The 19,273-nt window shown below is 43.1% G+C and overlaps 1 protein-coding gene across 5 annotated transcripts in view; it reads left to right on the forward strand.

Annotated features, from left to right (window-relative positions):
* The window catches only part of znf536 (zinc finger protein 536), a 183,489-nt gene extending 164,686 nt beyond the window's left edge, over nucleotides 1-18,803 (forward strand). For 4 of the 5 annotated variants that reach the window (XM_029721873.1, XM_029721877.1, XM_029721874.1 and 1 more), the window contains one exon: nucleotides 18,152-18,803. In XM_029721873.1, coding sequence (XP_029577733.1) covers nucleotides 18,152-18,435 — 284 coding nt within the window. In that variant the 3' untranslated portion in view covers nucleotides 18,436-18,803. Of the gene's footprint in view, nucleotides 1-1,091; nucleotides 3,568-18,151 lie in introns of those variants that run through there. The other variant, XM_029721878.1, reaches the window with a different exon arrangement.
* Nucleotides 18,804-19,273: the final 470 nt, after the last annotated feature.

Below are 19,273 nucleotides of genomic sequence, written 5' to 3' on the forward strand. Positions count from 1 at the left end.
CAGTGATGCTCTCTCTTTAAGAGATGAAAGCAGTTGTGTGCAGTATGTCTTGAAAGTTAACGCTCAGAGACGAACGTTTTAATTTGTTGACGCGCCTGGCATAGGATGTTTCAAGTGTGAACGAAGATTGCTTGTAACTCAGACGAGCCCCGAGGGCTACTTTAATTCTCTTTTAGAATCTTCATCTGCCTTTTTCTAAACTGTTTGGCGTGTGAGTTTTAAGTGAACATACAAGTACGTCTTGATTTGAGAGTGACGGCGTGATTGTGTTGCTTAATACAGAGAGAGTAGGTGTCAGCGTAATTGCTCTTTGAGAAATCAAAATCATGATGTTTTATCCTGTTTTTAGCTTTCCGTTGCTCTGCACCGACTCTTCATTTCATTTCGATATCTTCCTTGTGACAGCACAATCGATTAAAAGCGATTTTCATTTCACTTTGTCAGTTTCATAACGGCACTTTAAAAGAACATGACATGGAAACGTATTCGGTAGATTTTATTGCCAAAACATGTCCTCTAGAAGTTGTTGAGGCAATGGAACTGTGAAAGGAAACGTTATTTAGCTCTCACACTGTTGCAGAACTTGAAGATGAGCGTGTTTTACTGTCTGGGATTCAAACGAGTAGTATAATTGCTTACTTGAGTACATGATCACCAAGTTACCACACGTATCTAGCAAACAAACTTGCTTGGAAAAAGTATGGAAATCATTTTACTGCTAGTGTCTCATACCATTTTTAGACTGCAACCTTTGATAAACACCTCACAACCTCACCTCTGAGTCCCTGTTAGAGGCCTAGCATACATTTGAACCAAGTTTATCATTTTTTTTTAAATTTAGTCACCTCAATGTTAGTCTAGAAGTTTGTCAGTCATATATGTGTAATAATAATGCGAAATGTTGGTTCCTGAACAGAATGTCAGTTTCTGTTTTGCACTTACTTCACCCTTTGTGATGTTTGTTACAGTAAGAGGTGGCCATTTTGTGTGTATAACTGCTATGCTATGTTTAGTGTCAGAATGGTTGTGTTGTGGCTGTGGTGGGGTCCGGGGGCAGTCTTGTTAATCTGCGTTTGTTCTCTTAACTGTAGTTCATCTGTGGGTAGGAGAGGAGGAAGGCCATGGAGCCCTGGGCCCCGCGCTGACCCTCGACCCTAACCTCGCGCTGCCTAACCTAGCTGACACTGAGACGCACGACGCAGCCTCTCTTAACAGAGACTAACTCCGGCCCGAGCACCCGGCTGGAGCAAGGCAGGAACGTGATGATGATGATGGTGGTGATGAAGGAACACACTATATCAAAGACTTTATTTAAAACATGCTACGATCAAACAAGAGAAGTCATTCAAAAGGAACTATGAAGGAGTGTTTCTGCCCTGTGTGAGGATGGAGAGGAGACTGAGAGACAGACCTGCTGAAATGACTTGTAGAGGCCACTGGATGTGACGCTCAGCAAAGTGACAGACAGACAGCGACTTTAACCGTTCTGTTTCCTGTCCTCTCATGGATGACTCCTCCCTCCATCTTCTGTCTTCTTCATGTCTCTTCTTTGATTTGATGTTTTTGATGAAACTACCTGCTAAATGACAGTCCCTAACACGCCCCTACTATGACACATTCCTTGATCCAAGATGGCGTCCATCATTGTTGACAAAAAAAAAGAAGATAATATTCAGACTGAACTGTTGTGCTGATCTGTGCTTCACCTGTACGACAGACAGACTCTCTCTCTCTCTCCTATCAGACCCAGTACAAAGACAGGTATTCAATGACCCCTGGATCACAGTAATGGTATTGTCCCTGGACTGTACCATTCCCACTCTTGTCCAGCTGGAGCTGTAGCTTAACACGCTCCTTTTGACCAGACCAACCATCTACGGAGACCAAGCACACTTATTTCCACGCACATTTTAGTTGCTATTTTCTACCCTGTTTTAGGGCCCAATGCTCTGCGTGTCAAAAACGAACTAACAGGGAGAAGAAAAAGGAAAAACTAAAAAACTAAACCAGAAGTATGACATTCTCTGACAATCTTTTCCTGTGCTAGCTAACTAAGAGAGAGCAGTAGTTTTCAGATATGATTGGGATGTTAGTAGATGTGACAACGAGAAGAGACAGCCTGAGCATTGTACATACAGTAAGGTGTGATGATGGACAGAGGACTGAGGATCCTCACCCCACCCCCTCCCCATAACAGAAACAGGACTGAAGTGAAGACTCTTTTCTTGCTCTATATCACAGAGCCTGTAGATGCTCAGAAACTAAATGTAAAAAGAGAGAAGTAGCAACAACAACAAAAAACACAAAAAAAACGTTGTTTGTGAAGAGCAGAAAGTGTTGAAGTGACGGTAATAACTAGTTTACACGACCTTGTCCTGTAGGTAAACATAGAGCTTGAAGAGAAGATATCAAAAACAAAACGGGATTGTATTTTCTCCCCTTTTCATCTCTCTTATTGACTTCAAGGACTATAGTGTTGCAAATGTTTGTAAGATACTGCCACCAATCAATGTTGCAAAGTGTTACTGACTACTGAAACGGTTTGATGTATTTACTTAAAAAAAAAAAATGCAGAAAAAACTGGAAAAACAAATATTGTCTAGCCTTAGATACAGTCATCCGTTGTTGCATCGACAAAGCTAGTTGTTTTAGATGGTAGGCCTTAGGGTTGATCCATTTTTTCCCCCAAGTACTGTACTTTTTTGCCTTCTACATTTCAAAGAAAAAAGAAAAAGATTGACAATCTACTCATGTGCTCCAAACATATGCCCATATACACATCATACATTATGCATAGAAGGATTTTTTTTTCTTTTTTTCCAAAAGTATTTTGCACTGTGATAGTATTATAAATCAAATCTATACAGTACAAAACTAGCTAACTAACTACAATGAAGGTGTGTGTGTCTGTGTGTCCCTTGACATTGTGAAATGTTTCTATGTCCTCTTGTGAACCCTGAGAATTCTAATGGGGTATGTACAGTGCACATATATACAGTACATTTTCAGTTTGAAGGACTACAGTACATGGCTTTGACAAAAATGTTACCATAGTGCCAACCCAAGGCATGCAAGTCACCTGTGTGGTCATCATTTACATACTGTTTGTTACTAAAGCAGAGTGATGATCGATGCTCAAATTCCACATCGGGTTCACACAAAAAAAAAGCCTGTTTTTAATTTGCTTTTCTTGACTTTAGAATTCCCAATTTCAAAATATGAAGGGGGGAAAAAAAGGACGAGAAATTAAAACAAAAAGTGGTATTGTAGGGAATTAAACAGGGTGCTGAGAAGTGGATTGTGGGACTGGGTCTGAGTTAACCAATCAGAGGGCCCGGTCAGTCCCATAGTGATGCCCTCGCTCCCCTTCTCTCCGTTGTGTGGTTGTATACCTGAGAGGTTAATATTAACTACCTGGCTCTCTCTGAACCGGTATAAGAGCATTCCACGTACGAACCTGTCTTGTGAGCTGAAAACCTTTTGTTTGCTGTATTCTCATGGCAGATGCTTCGTTTTGTAACTACTGAACTGTACTTATAATAAAAATAAAATGTATTCAAACTATAACGGATTGTTGTCGAGCGATGGATTGTTTCTTTTTTTCCCCCACAGGATAACAGTCACTTAGGAGAAAATAAAACATCAAAATGCCAGTGTTGAGTGAACGATAGTCTGAATATGTCACTCCCTCAAAACTATTCCATTTCCAGTCTAGTCCTTTATCTCAGAGCTTCATGGACTATGCTCATACTGTTGAATAGGCTACAATACAAACTAATTGTGGTAGGCCTATATGATATTGTCATCAAACCACAATCAACAAAGTCACCTCACTGCATTGGATGGAGAACTGTCCTATGCAAACTCAGATAGTTTTGTGCTCTAAAATATATACACACATGAGTATAGGCCTAGCCATCAGCTTCCACCCCTAACGCACTCAGCTACAAGCAAACTGAAAATGGTTTACACACTCATGTAAACCAGGGAGACCCACAATGGACCACATCCCGTCTGACGCACACACACACAGACACACACACACACACAGACACGCACAGACACGCGCACACACACACACACACACACACACAGACACAGACACACACGCACACGCACGCACGCACACACACACACACACACACACACACACACACACACACACACACACGCCGAAAGAAAGATCAGTGTTCAGCTGAGAACACTTCTCTTGACTGTTGTTGGTGAAGCGCTTGTTATATTGCGCTGAATGATGAGCAATATAAATGATGTATCTTTCTCCCCTCTCCCTGACTTCACTGTTAAGTGCTGTACAAGGAAGTAGCCAGAGGGGATACAGTGCTGACTGACTACAGAGCTGACCGTGTAGCACCAAACTGGCCTGTTCCATGACAGCTCAGATGACAAGTTATGGTGTTGCTAACTGTAGCCCTGTGCCCTTAGGCCAATGTATTGTTAATTCCAAAACACCATCCAGTCTTATTTCACGGTGGGCAAATAATTGCTCTTCTCCTTGTTTCTTTTTTTTCTAGTCTATCCATCACGCAAAGTTGTTTTGGACATATTGTGTGTAATTGGTTAGTGTGTGTATGTGTGTGTGTGTGTGTGTGTGTGTGTGATCTAAGACAGATAGTGCTGTGATATAATTTTTCACAGGTCCATTACCAAGCTGGAGGGTGCTGCACCTTCCAACCCCCTGAGACCGTGTTCATCTCATCTAAGGAATCTCTCCATTTCCCATAGCAATGTCATAGGCAGGAAAGTAACAGTACGAACACATTCAAAAACATAAAACTTCCTTACCCACATCAAAAGTACACGTCACTCAAGTCCGCTTTGTTCCCCTAGTTCTAGTCTGGGATGTTTTTCAAGGGGAAGTATTTTATGTTTTTATTCCTCCTCTTTGGTGGTACAGGCTGAAACCTGATCCAGGTCTGGTTGATGGGATCCATATTTGAGTTAACCTAACGTCAGGACCCAGCGGCTGCTGAGCCTGCTGGGAAGAGGCCCAGGTCAATGCCTGACGAATTTTTAAACGGATCAGCTGCACTGCACCAGATGTGGGGGCGCTTGTGATGCACGGAATCTGGTCCTAATAAAACTCACATCCGTAGAAAGTAACCATTTCACATAATTATTTTCTCCTTCTGTCTCTGGAAGATAATTTTTTTTAATTAAAAAAATATGTATTTAACTAGGCAAGTCAGTTAAGAACACATTGTTATTGACAATGACGACCTAGGAACAGTGGGTTACCTGTCTTGTTCAGGGACAGAGCGGCAGATTTTTACCTTGTCAGCTCAGGGAGTCGATCTAGAAACTTTTCGGTTACTGGCCCAACACTCTAAACCGCTAGGCTACCTGCCGCCTCAAACTAAATAGTGTTTAAAGGAAGGATGTTTTGTATGATTACAAATCAGACAGTCCCTAATCAAAACCAGGATATTACTGTGTGTGTGTGTGTTCACCTACTGTGAATGTGATCGTGCACGTGTCACTGATTAAAGAACACATCAGGTCTTTTTTCATTCGATTCTGCTCTTATGTCTTTTCATTGCTTGATGATCTGTGACACGTCATCAGTTTGCCTCATGACCCTGTTCAGAGCTTGATGAACATTTCTTCTCCCTTCATTTCGTTTCTTTCCCTCTCTCACATCTCTCATCTTGCCGTTGTCTCTCTCTCTTCCTCTCTCTCTCTGCATCCATTTCCTCTTTCCTTTTCACGCCATATTGTGCTGCAATGTGTGCAGCGGCGATTGATGTGCTTAAGATGATGGTGCGGCTCCGTTCAAGTGTGCCAGCAGTTGTAACTGGGCAGATGGTGACCTCCAGTTGAACCTGTCTTTGCGCTCATTTGTTCAGCTGTGGTTAATTTCACAGGCCTCCATGTTGCAGGCGTCTCTGCATTATGCACTGCTCCACCATGGCCACTAGAGAGAGCTAAAGACCAGCTTTTACCACATCAGGAGGCAACTAGCTCCCCTCTGCCTTTGTTTTCACATTGCACTGAAAGGACTGACTTACGACAATAGTATCATAGAATAACAATAAAATAAATACATAATAATTAAAATGAATTCTACAATAAATTGCACCTTTTGTTCTGAGCAATTTGATCCAACGTTATCAACCCCGCAACCACAGTGTAGAATAACCAAGTCTATTTAATGTTGAAAATATATGCTGATGAAGGTGCTAGTTATTATGATCTGTCGTTTGAATGCTACCCATCTGTAAGCATAAACATGGTTGTACAGTCTGGGCCTCTCAGACTGTGCTTGGCACTATCCTCATAGACAGGGAGATTGTAACGTTAAGTTATTTCAATCTGAGAAATACCGGTACTCTTTTGGGATTCTAAGCCTAAACTGTAACGCTGTTCAATAATAAACACACACCCACCCATACACACCCACACCCATCTACACCCACATCCAGACACACCCACATCCAGACACACACTGGTCATCTCACCACATAACGTCATCTCTTCTGCTCAATCAGTTTAGACAATCCCTGCATATTTACAGTACACTGAAATGCTGTTTATGTTGTACTGTATGTACTGTAGAGTGTAGAGTAATATCTCTCTACACACACACACACACACACACACACAGAGAGAGAGAGACACACACACACAAACACACAGTCCCCTGGCCTCCTGTTTCCTGGTAAATGTGTTTCTGTGCTAGTCTCAGGCTCTGGCTTATGAATCGATGATCATGTGGTGTAAGGGAGATAGATGGCTTTTAGCTCCATCTTGTCTCCTCTAATTGTAAAATATTAGTTACATTAGACTCTGCCTTGTGATTAATGGAACTTATTTGGAGGTGGCCCTCTCCTGGCCCTCCCCTTTCCAAAGTCCCCCACTGACTTTTGAGAATTGAGTGATTTCACTTAAAGCAGACAAATAGGGCTCTCTCTCTCTCTGAGAGGAAGAGAGAAGAGAGAGGCCAAGCAAAGGGAAGAGAGAAGGATGGAAGGAAAATAAGAGAAGGGAGGAGGAGGAGGAGGAGGAGGAGGAGGAGGAGGAGGAGGAGGAGGAGGAGGACAGAGAGAGATAAGGACAGGCAAAGCTTGCATGGGGGAAAGCACTGACGATAAGGTTTAAAAAGTTATGCCAGAAAAAATAAGCCAAGAAATTTAAGCTTTGCAGGAAATAAAGCTTCGCCAGATTTATACCGTGTAACACATTGCAGATCACACGCTGAAAATACAACCCGATCTCACAGAGGGAAGTGAAGTCTTGATCTTGTTCTAAACCTGGTCGTCACTGAGAAAGGTACGTATATTCATCATAACGGACTGTATTAAGAATGGTGCTTTCCAATAACTCTCAGCCCAGTCCTCTTGCCTTGGAAACACAGTGACTGTTATTGATACCCGCAGACCACTTAGCTGTGCTGGGAACATGTTTGTGACAGCCAGAGACCGGGTTGCCCTTGTAATGTCTGCCATAGGAGAGAGATAGATCATGTTGCGGCGATATGAGCACCTTGTAGGGGACTTACTCCATACGGCAACTTTTCCATCCCGGCCCTCCTCTGTTCCTGAGCCCATGGGAAGTGTGATGTTTTTATTCGTCCTCTCTTCTGTTGTTTTTTTTCTTTTTTCTTAATTGGCTCAGAGGCCTTGAGCAGCACCTGGCATGTATCGGGGCGAGCTGACATGATCTGCTCTGTTTAGGACACTGTCTCCTCTGGCTGTTCAGCTCCCACGGTTAGCCTGACACACACATCACTCTCTGTTCTCTGTTAGCCACTGCTTCAGTCATAACGCTCCTTTTTGACACGGGTTCGTCTTTTTATCAGCCTTCTTTTTTAATCCTTTCTAGAAGGTCAACAGGAAGTTTCCACAAGGCTTATCTGCCGTATGAGTGGTTTATTACCTTTTAGTCCGAATGAACTCTTTTTCGCTCCCTCTCTTTTTTATTGTTTCTATCTTCTCCGTTTCCCGTACACAAGCACACAGAGACTGTAGCCCACACTCTTACAGACTTGGACATCTATTAGCTGTCTGTAGTGACAGGTCAGCCCATACACACACACACACACACACACACACACACGCACGCACGCACGCTTGCTGAGACAAGCTGACATACAGGCCATCATCACATGATGAATTTACTGCCCCGTACCCTTGAGCCCCAACAGTCCTCAGCCAATCACAAGTGGGAGAGGACCCGGTTTGTGTCTGCTCAACAGAGAGGACACTGACACTGCAGGTGCAGGTACAGAGGCTCTGACCACTGGAGAAGTTTGACCTTACAGTATGGGGTTTATGGTCCTAGCTGAATGGCATCTACAGACACTAGGAAAACAACTGTTTTAGTGGAATAGAGACAAAGAAGGAGAGAGTGGGTGAGAGAGAGATAGAAATACTCACTATTTTGAGGAACTTATTAACAGCTCCTTCTGGTACAGCAATTAATAATCTAGTTCAGTATTTAACATGGGACTGAATCCCCAGTGACTACTTTTTAGCTTTCTTTGATGCATCAACACCCCCTCCCCTCTGCCTCTCCATAAGTGTATTCCTTAGTGTTATGTGTGTGTTGGTTTTTCTAGTTAACCAGAGAAATAGACCAGATCGCTATTCCCCGAACCTCAGCCCAATTTTACATCAACACACACAGACTTCTGAAACCTCTTAATACTGTGGAAAAGTCAATCCCTCCAGGGCTTTGGATGTAAATACAAATATTTTTGGTAAATCAATAGACATGTACCTTGAATCAGAGTAAAAATTATAGGTCTTTAATGTTTGAGTAGGGTAGACCAGGGTTCCCCAACTGGTGGCACGTGTGCCGAATTTGGCCCTCGGGTGGTTTTATTTGGCCCCCAATGTTTTCTGTGCAAAAATAAAATATTATTATTCATTTTGGGTCATTTTCATTGATGGACATAAAAGACTGTAAAAGCACCAGGAAATCAGCTCCAAGTGATTTACATTTTGGAAGTCTGTTCCCAAGTATTTCCACGCATAATAGAGAGACACGTGTTCATATACAAATGTAAGCAAGGTTTGAAATGATGTTTTAGTCAAATATTATATCTGGTATGGCTTTGTGTGGTCAATTTGCAGTCTACAAATCATTTGTAATGATGTTCCAGCCCCATGACCATCCACTCAAGAAAAAAACGGCCAACGGCAGAATCTAGTTGATGATCCCTGGGGTAGACATTCTAATGCTTTTTCCCAGCCATTACATTTTCCTGTCTGATGTTTACGGATCCATGCCACCGATGAATGGACGCTACTGTAACGTAGACCTGGGACGATAAACCAAACATTATCGACCCCGACCGTACCGATCACCTATCGCAGGCATTTTGCTGATATAGTTCATTACAATAAGTAGCCTATACTAGAGAAATGTGACGTTTGAAATGAAATACATTTTAGATACCTTAATAGAAAATGACTCAAGTAAAAGTGAAAGTCACCCAGTAAAATACTCCCGAGTGGCGCAGACGTCTAAGGCACTGTGGTCTAAGGCACTGTATATCAGTGCAACAGGTGTCACTACAGTCCCTGGTTCGAATCCAGGCTGTATCACATCCGGCCGTGATTGTACCATAGGGCGGCGTACAATTGGCCCAGTATCGTCCGGATTTGGCTGGGGTAGGCCGTTATTGTAAATAAGAATTTGTTCTTAACTGACTTGCCTAGTTAAACAAAGGTTAAATAAAAAATTAAAAACATACTACTTGAGTAGAAGTCTGAAAGTATCTGGTTTTAAATGTACTTAAGTACAGTGGTGGAAATGTACTCAACTGTCATACTTGAGCAAAAGTAAATGCTATACATCAAATTCCTTATATTAAGCAAACCAGACGACACAATTTCCTTATTATTATTATTATTTGACAGCCAGGGTCACACTCCAACACTCAGACATCATTTACAAACTAAGCATTTGTGTATAGTGAGTCCGCCAGAACAGAGGCAGTAGGGATGACCAGGGATGTTCTCTTGATAAGTGTGTGAATTGGACCATTTTCCTGTCCTGCTAAGCATTCAAGTTGTAACGAGTACTTTTGGGTGTCAAGGAAAATGAGTGAAAAGTACATTATTTTCTTTAGGATTGTAGTGAAGTAAAAGTAAAAGTTGTGAAAAAGATGAATTGTAAAGTAAAGTACAGACACCACAAAAAACTACTTAACTACTTAAGTATTTTTACTTAAGTACTTTGCACCACTGAATATGGGTGATTGTTAATGGGACAACTGTGGTGAACATTAATATTAGATGAGGGCAGTGGGAAGGTAGGCCCCTAAATGACAGGTAATTCAAGAAGAAGACGAGTAAGCGGTCAGTACGTTGTAATAAACTTGAAAGTTGTAATAAAGTTGTAATAAAGTTGTAATAAAGTTGAAAGTTGTAATAAAGTTGTAATAAAGTTGAAAGTTTATTGCAACGTACTGTCCGCCTACTCGTCTTCTTCTTGTTGTTATAAACTTATCGTTCTATTTACTGTTATCGCATCAATTCAAGCAATTTATTGCAATAAGTATCTTTGTCCATATCGCCCAGCTCGAAAGTACACTCTTAGAAAAAAAGGTACTATCTATAACCTAAAAGGGTTCTTCGGCTGTCCCAATAGAAGAACCCTTTGGAAAACCCTTTCTGGTTCCAGGTAGAACGCTTTTGGTTCCAGGTGGAACCTTTTTGGGTTCCATGTAGGACCCTTTCCAGAGAAGTTTCTACTTGGAACCAAAAACTGTTCTCCTATGGGGACAGTCAAAGAACCCTTTTGGAACCCTTTTTTTCTAAGTGTACTGTAACGCTTAGAAATGATGCGTAGGATGCCCCAGCCAGGGTTACAGGTCAGGATAAGGGGGTATAGATGTATAGGCTGGACATGGAGTGTGAGGTGGTACTTGGGTGATTGGGAGTGCTGTTTGCTGACTAAACTCTGAGCCTTTACAACACGCAGGTTATTATTGGCCGACAGATGGTGCATCACATTTTTACTGCTCACACCTTCTGTGGCTCTCTCTCTCCCCAGACACAACTCCAATTTTTTCCCCCTTCTTCAGAGGAATGGAGCATAGCGCTACTCTTTGATACACAACACTCTCTCTCAAACCCATACACAAACACAAACACACACGCTCACCTCTCTCGGTATGTGTCTCCTATAGGGACTCGAACACCGTCATTTTTTCTCTGTTTGTCACTCACATTCTGTACATATCCACGGCAACACACAAACATACACATAATTCTGTCATCACATATGTTTACGTATAGGGATACTGTATGTTTCCTTATACTGTACATTAACAGTTCACATGTTTTTTTCTTTACATCCCAAAGAAATGTATTGCTTTCCTCAAAGTGATATTTTGGGATTTTGGCAATGAGGACTTTTATCTACTTCCCCAGAGTCAGATAAACTCGTGGATACCATTTTTAATGGCTATTTTAAAGTTGGCGACAAGGTTTCCCTAATACAAGTAAAAATGGTTGGCTTGGTTATCTTTACTTGTGCCATTCAATATTTCTACACTTAGGGGAGAGTGACGTTAAGTCGTGTCAAAATGATTAGTTGTGCCACCCCTTGTTTCTTGGAAACCATACACAATTTAATCATGTGACCAAATATTTAGGAAGAGGTTGTCATTTCATGGAGTTTGTGAAGGAAGAACCCATGTGGCCTTTTATACAGCAACATAAAAAGGCTATTTTAAAGTTGGCGACAACATTTCTCTAATATAAGTGAAAAAGGTTCGGTTTGGTAAACTTTACTTGTGCCATTCTTTATTTCTAAATTTAGGCTCAATCCCAATACCTCCCCTTAGCCCTCCCCCTCGTTTTCAAGTGTCCCTCAAAAACAAAGCAACTAGTGGTAGGGAGAGGTAAATAACCATGAGGAATGGGACGTCACTCGCACACAGCAAAAGCCGCCAAAGGTTAGCCTACCATGCAATTCATTGACTACGAGCCTCGTGTATTTCCACAATGCCTGTAATGACGGCAGGAATAGCTTTCCTTATATGTCTCGTGCAAATAATATGTACTTACCATATGAGCAACAAATGAGAACTGCAAAACAACAATGTGCCATAATGTCGCCATATTCTGGCTGCTGTGGCTGTGGTTCAACGTGGAGTAGTATTGAAGCAGGAACATTCGTTACATAATGGCAATTTGACATGTAACAGTCGCATTTCCTTCACTCAGTCATGATTAACCAGTGGAAGCAATTAAAACCACTGTTCTGCACTAATATTTATACCAAAAGTGTAAGGGTCCGTACACAGATTGGCGACATAGCTACACATCCATAGGCATACAGATATTTTTTATCCTCCACTACACAATAAGTAAGAAAATAGTTAGTACGTTACTTCGGCTGCATTAAATGACAAATATCTTCAATCTCTAACGTTGACATTACTAGCCACAATAAAGAACACTGACAAGTGATTGACTTCGATTTTCTTTTTATGAACAGCAAGGCAAGCTTACAAAATTGCTCATTCAATTTGCAGTAAATGCATCCACTTACAGCCACTGGGTTTCACAAGATGAAAGCCTGGTTTGCTGGTTTGCTCAGGAGTCCCTAAAACATTAATAGGATAGTTCATCCATTTACAAAATTACACATTGGTTTCCTTACCCTGTAAGCAGTCTATGGACAAGGTATGACAGCAATCCGTGCGTTTGTTTTGTTTCCTTGGTGCATTTTTAGCACACATGCTAAAACGTTTTGGCATTTGTGGCACAAATCCCAAATGTATTTCTAGATTTAGGCTCAATCCCAATACCTCCCCATAACCCTGGTACTGATATTAGCATTTTCCCCGTATCATGTTCAAATCTATAAGGGACTTTGTTGAGCTTCACAATCAGTTGGAGATACTTTTGGATGATTTGGACATGATGTGTGGAAAATGCTAATATCGGTACCAGGAATTGAATGGGATTTGTGCCACAAATGCTAAACGTTAGTATTTGGAAACAGTGCCAGGGAAACTAAACCAAAGCATGGATTGCTGTCTTGCCTTGACCATAGTGCTTAGAGGGTAAGGAAACCAATATGCAATTTTGTAATTTGGGTGAAATATCCCTTTAAACAACACAAATTACAATTCATACAAATGTCAAACGCTCATATAGCAATCTAAATGTATAGCTAGCTGGCTAATGTTAGCTAGTCAGATAGCTTGTTAAATAGCAATTTGTGACAAAGAAATATGCATAATCATTTGTCTCTACATTAACTAACATATTCCTCTTAACTGTAATTTTTTTTCGTATGATTCATTATGAAGTAAAAATGACTAATATTTGCTTCAATTCTAGTATTTTTGTCAGACAATACTCTTAAAGCAACTCTCCAGGGTTGGGTAACAGAGCTTCATGGGAATTTTGGGAAACACTTGATAGAAAGTCTGCATTTCGATTCGCTTTGTTTGGAGAGCCAACTAGAGGGCTGAAAAGGCACTACGCCTCGCTCAAAGTTTAATTGGGATAACACTATGACTCGATGGGGCTCACGGGATTGAGCAAAAGGAAGTGGGAGGGCTAAAGGGAAGGCTAAGTGGGGGGGGGATTGTGCAATGAGGTTGTTGAGACACCACTTCTTTTCCAGTAAACCATATACAAAATTAATCATGTGACCATATAATTAGGAATAAGTCATCCTTTCACGGAGTCTGAAGGAAGAAACCACATGGGAAAATTGGTAAGCAAGTTACAGTAGGTCAAAAAGATTTTCACAATGCCAAATTAATGTATTGTGTTTCATAGGTTTCATGATGCTTGTATCTAAACCAAATTAGATCGTTTTAAGAGTGTTTTATACATCAGTTCGGATATCTGTAAGCTACAATATGAGATCCTAAACCTAGCATGAAAGTGTATCATTGTAGCTGTGTGCGCTAATATAGTCAAATGGTTGCTTTGGGGTAAATTGTTTCATTTGGCAAAGGGCAAGTTGAGCCAATGGCTCAACATACCCCATACAAATGATGATCACATTTGGTCAGTTTTATGCATAATATGCATAGTATTTTTGCAATTTATTATGCATATAAAGTCACGCTACTGCATTTGTATTGTGCCCTGTGTGTACAAATGTAAAACACGCAGGGATCTAGCTCGCCTTAAGGTTCTTGAAAGACCAGCCAAGGATGTGAGAGAAGGGAAGAAGTCCATTGGAGCAGCAGCAAGGGATGAAAAAATAGACTGAAGGACACTGAAGAGGTACGTTGACAAAAGAGAGAACTAATGTGTACCTGAGAGTCTACGACAGAGTAGCAGAGGCACCACTGTCTGACAACATGGAGTCTGAGCTTGCTGAATATAACAGAAATCTTATGGACCGGTTTCATGGTCTTAGTAGCCTCAAGTACATCTTACCCCAAGGCTTACCCTGTCCCTATGTTCAATTTACCCCATACCCGGGGTAAGTTGTGCCAAGAGAACACTTTTTTTGTTGGACAAGCTACGTTTTCAAAACGGTTCTGATTACTTCCACCGATACGCAACATCCTAACGTGTATGTAGATATCTTCGTTAGAAAGCATACCATATTTCCCTTGACGTGGTGATGCTGAGTAAACACAATAACTCAACATGCCCCGCTCTCCCCTATCACACCAATGAGATAACTGGTCAAAGTGTATAGTGCAGTCTGTAAGAGAGTGCATGTTAGAGTACCTGTAACGTGTGTCATGCTTCTAAACCCTTAATAACACACTGGGTGGAAATGAGACAGACTAGCCCCCCCCCCCCCCCCCCCCCCCCATAGCCTTTTCCCTTCATTCTGAGGGTAGAATGACTGTTTGTGAGCATCTGAAAGTCATTAGAGGTTCTGCAGTCTGTCAGGTGCCAACACACACACACACACACACACACACAGGAATGTTCACACACACATATTTACATGGACACACACATACACACACACGCACACACACACACACACACACACACACACCCTCACAGACGCACATACACAGAGATACACGCTGAAAGTGCTGAAGCCCAGCAGCTTCTTTCTGCTGTGCAGGGCCTGGGGATTCGTCATGTGCTGATGAGCTGCTATAACAATATATGAGCGAATCACAAGCAGTCTGCAAATGAATCATTTTCCCCTCTCTCTTCACACCCTCGCACACACTCGCACACACACTCGCTCTGTTCGTCAGGCTTCGGGGAGAGGGGCTTCCTGCCTACAGACGTAGGTGAGGAGTGCTCTCTCACAGATGGTAGCACTGGCATCAGATGGAGTTTATATAAGAGTGGTTTTGATTACGTGCCAAGGCAATGTCGTGGGAGAGTGTGTGTCTGTGTGTTGGCTTCGTGTACATGTGAACATTTTTAGTGTACGTTCATGTGCGTGTTTGTGAACAGATTTGTGTGTTTGAACGTATGTGTGTGAGAATGCTTTGGTCAATGTGCGCGTACTGGTTTGTCTATAGGCTGTTCCCGTGTGGATCATCGAGGGAGCCACCAGAGGGAGGCAGTCGTAGTGCTGTTACACTCCGACGTTCACTAGGAGAGAGAGAGAGAGATGTTTGAGTGGAGAGGGGGAAATAAGGGCTATGGCAATAGAGGAGAGAGATAGGATCATAGCAGCACCTCATGGATCTCTCTTACTTCCCTCTCTGCGTGGAAACATGATCAGAGAGCGCCCTGCTCCATCCGCTTCACCACAGACAGCATCCAACACATCTCTGTTAGCTAGGGAGGGGTCAAAAGGAGCGGGCTACAGTACCCATCTGCTGCCACCCAGCAGTAGAGAGGCTGGCGAGGGAGGGGTGAGGAGGTGGAAGTAAAGGAGGAGGAGGTGAGAGTGAAGGGGATTGAGGGCGGTCTCCTACTGCCTTTCTCTTCTCCGAGGCGTGAAGGAGGGAGGGCTGAGGGGTAAGTAGGGGGCGCGGGCAGAGTGAGTAGATACAGTGGGTTGTTTGAAGAAGTCATGTGGTAGTAACCCAGCCCCCCCCCTCCCTCCCGTTCCCTCTGATCTCTACGCTCAAGGCCTTTGGGTGTTAATTAGGAGACCTAGATAATGCCACACTAATGAAAACAAGACCAATGTTTTCTCTTTCTTTTCAGATAAAGCTTTGGGTTGGGTTTTGAACAGTCTCTGGACACATACGAGAGAGAGAGAGAGAGAGAGAGAGAGAGGGATAGAAAGAGAACGAGAGTGAGAAAGAGATGGAAAGATGGAAAGACAGAGGGAGTGAAATGCGAGAAAGAAAAGGAGCGAGAAAGCGAGAGAAGGAATGAGGGGGAGAGGTTTCTGAGGTAAAACTATTTTTCCTGTTTCTTGTCACTCAGCACCTCCACACACAATGGCCCAGCGGAGTGTGTCATGAAGGGGAAAAGGAAAACCTCTCCTGTACAGTCAGCACTGTTCTACCTGCTGACCCATTGTGTGACTACACACACGCACGCACGCACGCACGCACGCACACACACACACACACACACACACACACACACACACACACACAGCTCAATTCTGGTTTGCAGATCCCAACATGTTTGTGTGCAGATGTATGATCTGTAAGGGGATTCAAGTGGGTGATGTGAGTAGGTGTGGGTTAGCCCTCCGGAGAATCAGAAGAAGTGTTGATATCTGAGGGAGGTGGTGGGTGAATCGAGGGCCACCATCTTGGGCGTAATCCATGCGGGCAGTGCTGGTGTGTCTTTGTGCGCTGGCCATTTGTTTGGGTTATCGCAGTGTGTGCCGGAGTAGGTGGATTAGATGGAAACTTAAGAAGCATGGCTTTCTCCATGCAGCTGGGTCCAGGCATCTGTCATTCCTCTGTCCAACACCCTGTAAATCCCAGAACACACAGGCCAGACTGACGCACTTCATTTCAACAACACCATTCAGAGATGCTGCAGGGAAGGTGGGTGTATTCTTCTTTTGAAAGGAAGAAACTATTTAGTTTACAATTCAACCCAGGATAAGCACCATATTCCTACAGTGTTATGCACGAGTGGAATCGCTCTGGTAATCTCAGACCCAGCTTGCCTTTGTCTTCATATAGGACAGTCAACGTCATTATGTTTGTTCAAGTTCTAGATTGTACTTTTTTTTTGTAACATTGGATAGACCACCGCTTTACCGTTAGAACTGATCTGTGTTTATTTTAAAAGTGCCGAAAAAAATAGAGAAATAGAAAAGGGAAGAAGAATAGAGTTGACTTGTTTGGGGCAACACTCGGTCCCCCCTAAGTGTAAAATGGGATGAGATATTCTGCCTCTCGGACTTAACGTAACGTAAGAGAGTGTGAAATTAAACTGCACAGGAATAAAAAGTGGCCTTCATTGTGTGTCGCCGGCTCGCTTATCGAAACATTCCGACAGCTGGAACATCTAAAGCTACAAAAACTTGTAGCAATCTCCTTTGTGTAGGGTCCTGAGCAGACATTGTGATATTTGAAAGCCGCTGAGACTCCAAAGCCAGCGTTAGAATGGCAAACACAACGTGCCTCTAAATCCTGCCTCTTCGCGACAACACAGTGTATCGGTGAGTGTGTATGTGTTTTGTGTACCTTTAATTCCTATCCTTCTTTCACTTTCTCTACATTCCCTGCACTTACACGGCGTCTATAAACTCTGTTAATTTGATTTACCGCATCTCAAATTGAATTGGAGAAAAAAAAAAGAATGACAGAAAATGTACCGTTATTAATAATAACCGAAAGCGGTGTACAACAGAAAAGTGTCTGGGTTTGCTCTCGGCTGGATGAGCGCGATAAGTGAAGTCGGTTATGATGGGCACGTTTTCTACATCGCTCAAACAAACAGCGCAGGCTATTAAGGGGCCATTGTGTTTGCTGCAGTGAGGATCAGATCCAATTGGAGAGAGCGCGTGCAACTGTTGGGAGTGGTGAAGAATACAGCTTGTGCAGTACACCGCTCAAACACCGCAATGTTCAGAGGGAACCACCGCTGCTCGTCTTAGAAGATGCATATCAAAAGAGAGGGCACTGAAAGAGTTTTAAAGACACGTCTCAGGAGGGTACTAAAGCTAAAGCACTGTGTAGTAGGCAGACGGTACAGTCATATTCAGTGCCTCGGTGACAGAGCTCGTTTTACATTCTGGTAAAGTAATACCGAGTAATGATGAGGTGACTGACTGTTGCCTCTCTCTTGTTGTCCTCGCACAGGTCACGGAGGTCACGGAGGTCAGGGAGGTCAGGGGGGTCGGAAGCCATTCCAGTGCAGATACTGCTCCTACGGTGCCTCTCAGAAGGGCAACCTGAAGACCCATGTCCTGTGTGTCCACCGCATGCCCTTTGACAACAGCCAGTACCCTGACCGCCGCTTCAAACGCTCCCGCATCGACTCGGACGCCTCAGGGAACTCTGAGGATGGGACCACCAGCCATCCCACGGGAATTCACGGGGGCATGGCCGACCCCCCTCTCTCTGGAGACCCCCTGCATCCATGACCGATGTCACCTGGTGCCGGCCTTCAACTCTCCAACTACTGTACTCACTAGAGCCACATGACAGGGACTAGTCACTTCGCTTACTCCCAGAGCAGAGCCAGATCAAAGGGGGGCATCAGTGACTGCGCTGTTTTACCCAGAGCTCACAGGACATCCTCAGTGTGTACTAGGTCAGTAACAATAACATAACATGCATATAAACGACACATACCATGGGTAGAGTATTCTTTAAGATGGGTCCTGAAGAAATGCATCTATTCATTAATAGAGAACTAGGTATAGATATGTTAAGTGTAGTTATGTGACAAATAGTGGAGACGACTATATAAAAAAAGAAATAATAAAGAAAACCTAGAAAATCCTTAAAATGACTTTTCCCCAAAAAGTGTGCATTTATCAGAAAAATGATCCCGTAAACGATTTAGCGACAATTGGGGAAGATGGAATAGGATTGTTGAACACACCCCTCAGAACATGACACCGGCGGCTGCCTTTTGCAGAGGGCGAATGATGAGCAGCCAGTGGAGACTGGGGCAGGCAGCGGCAGTGGTGGGGGGGGGGGGCCTTGGTGCCAGCCTGACTGGAGCTGTCATCGCAGAGGAAATCAATTCAATCCCCCTCTCCCCTTTTTTCATCTTTCTCGACCCAGCAGTCCAGCCCCATCCACTCTTAGCCCTATGCCCCTACTGCACTACAGGAGTAACCTAACCCTGGCCGACATGTGAGGGGTCAAACCCAGTTCCATCAGCTGGCCAGAGTCGTCCGTCCCCCCCTTTCTATGGCCCTTTAAAACGACTCAAATCCAACATGGCCTCTGGAAGAAGAAAAAAAAAATCAA

This window comes from Salmo trutta, chromosome 29, assembly GCF_901001165.1.
Source record: "Salmo trutta chromosome 29, fSalTru1.1, whole genome shotgun sequence".
NCBI lineage: Eukaryota > Metazoa > Chordata > Actinopteri > Salmoniformes > Salmonidae > Salmo > Salmo trutta.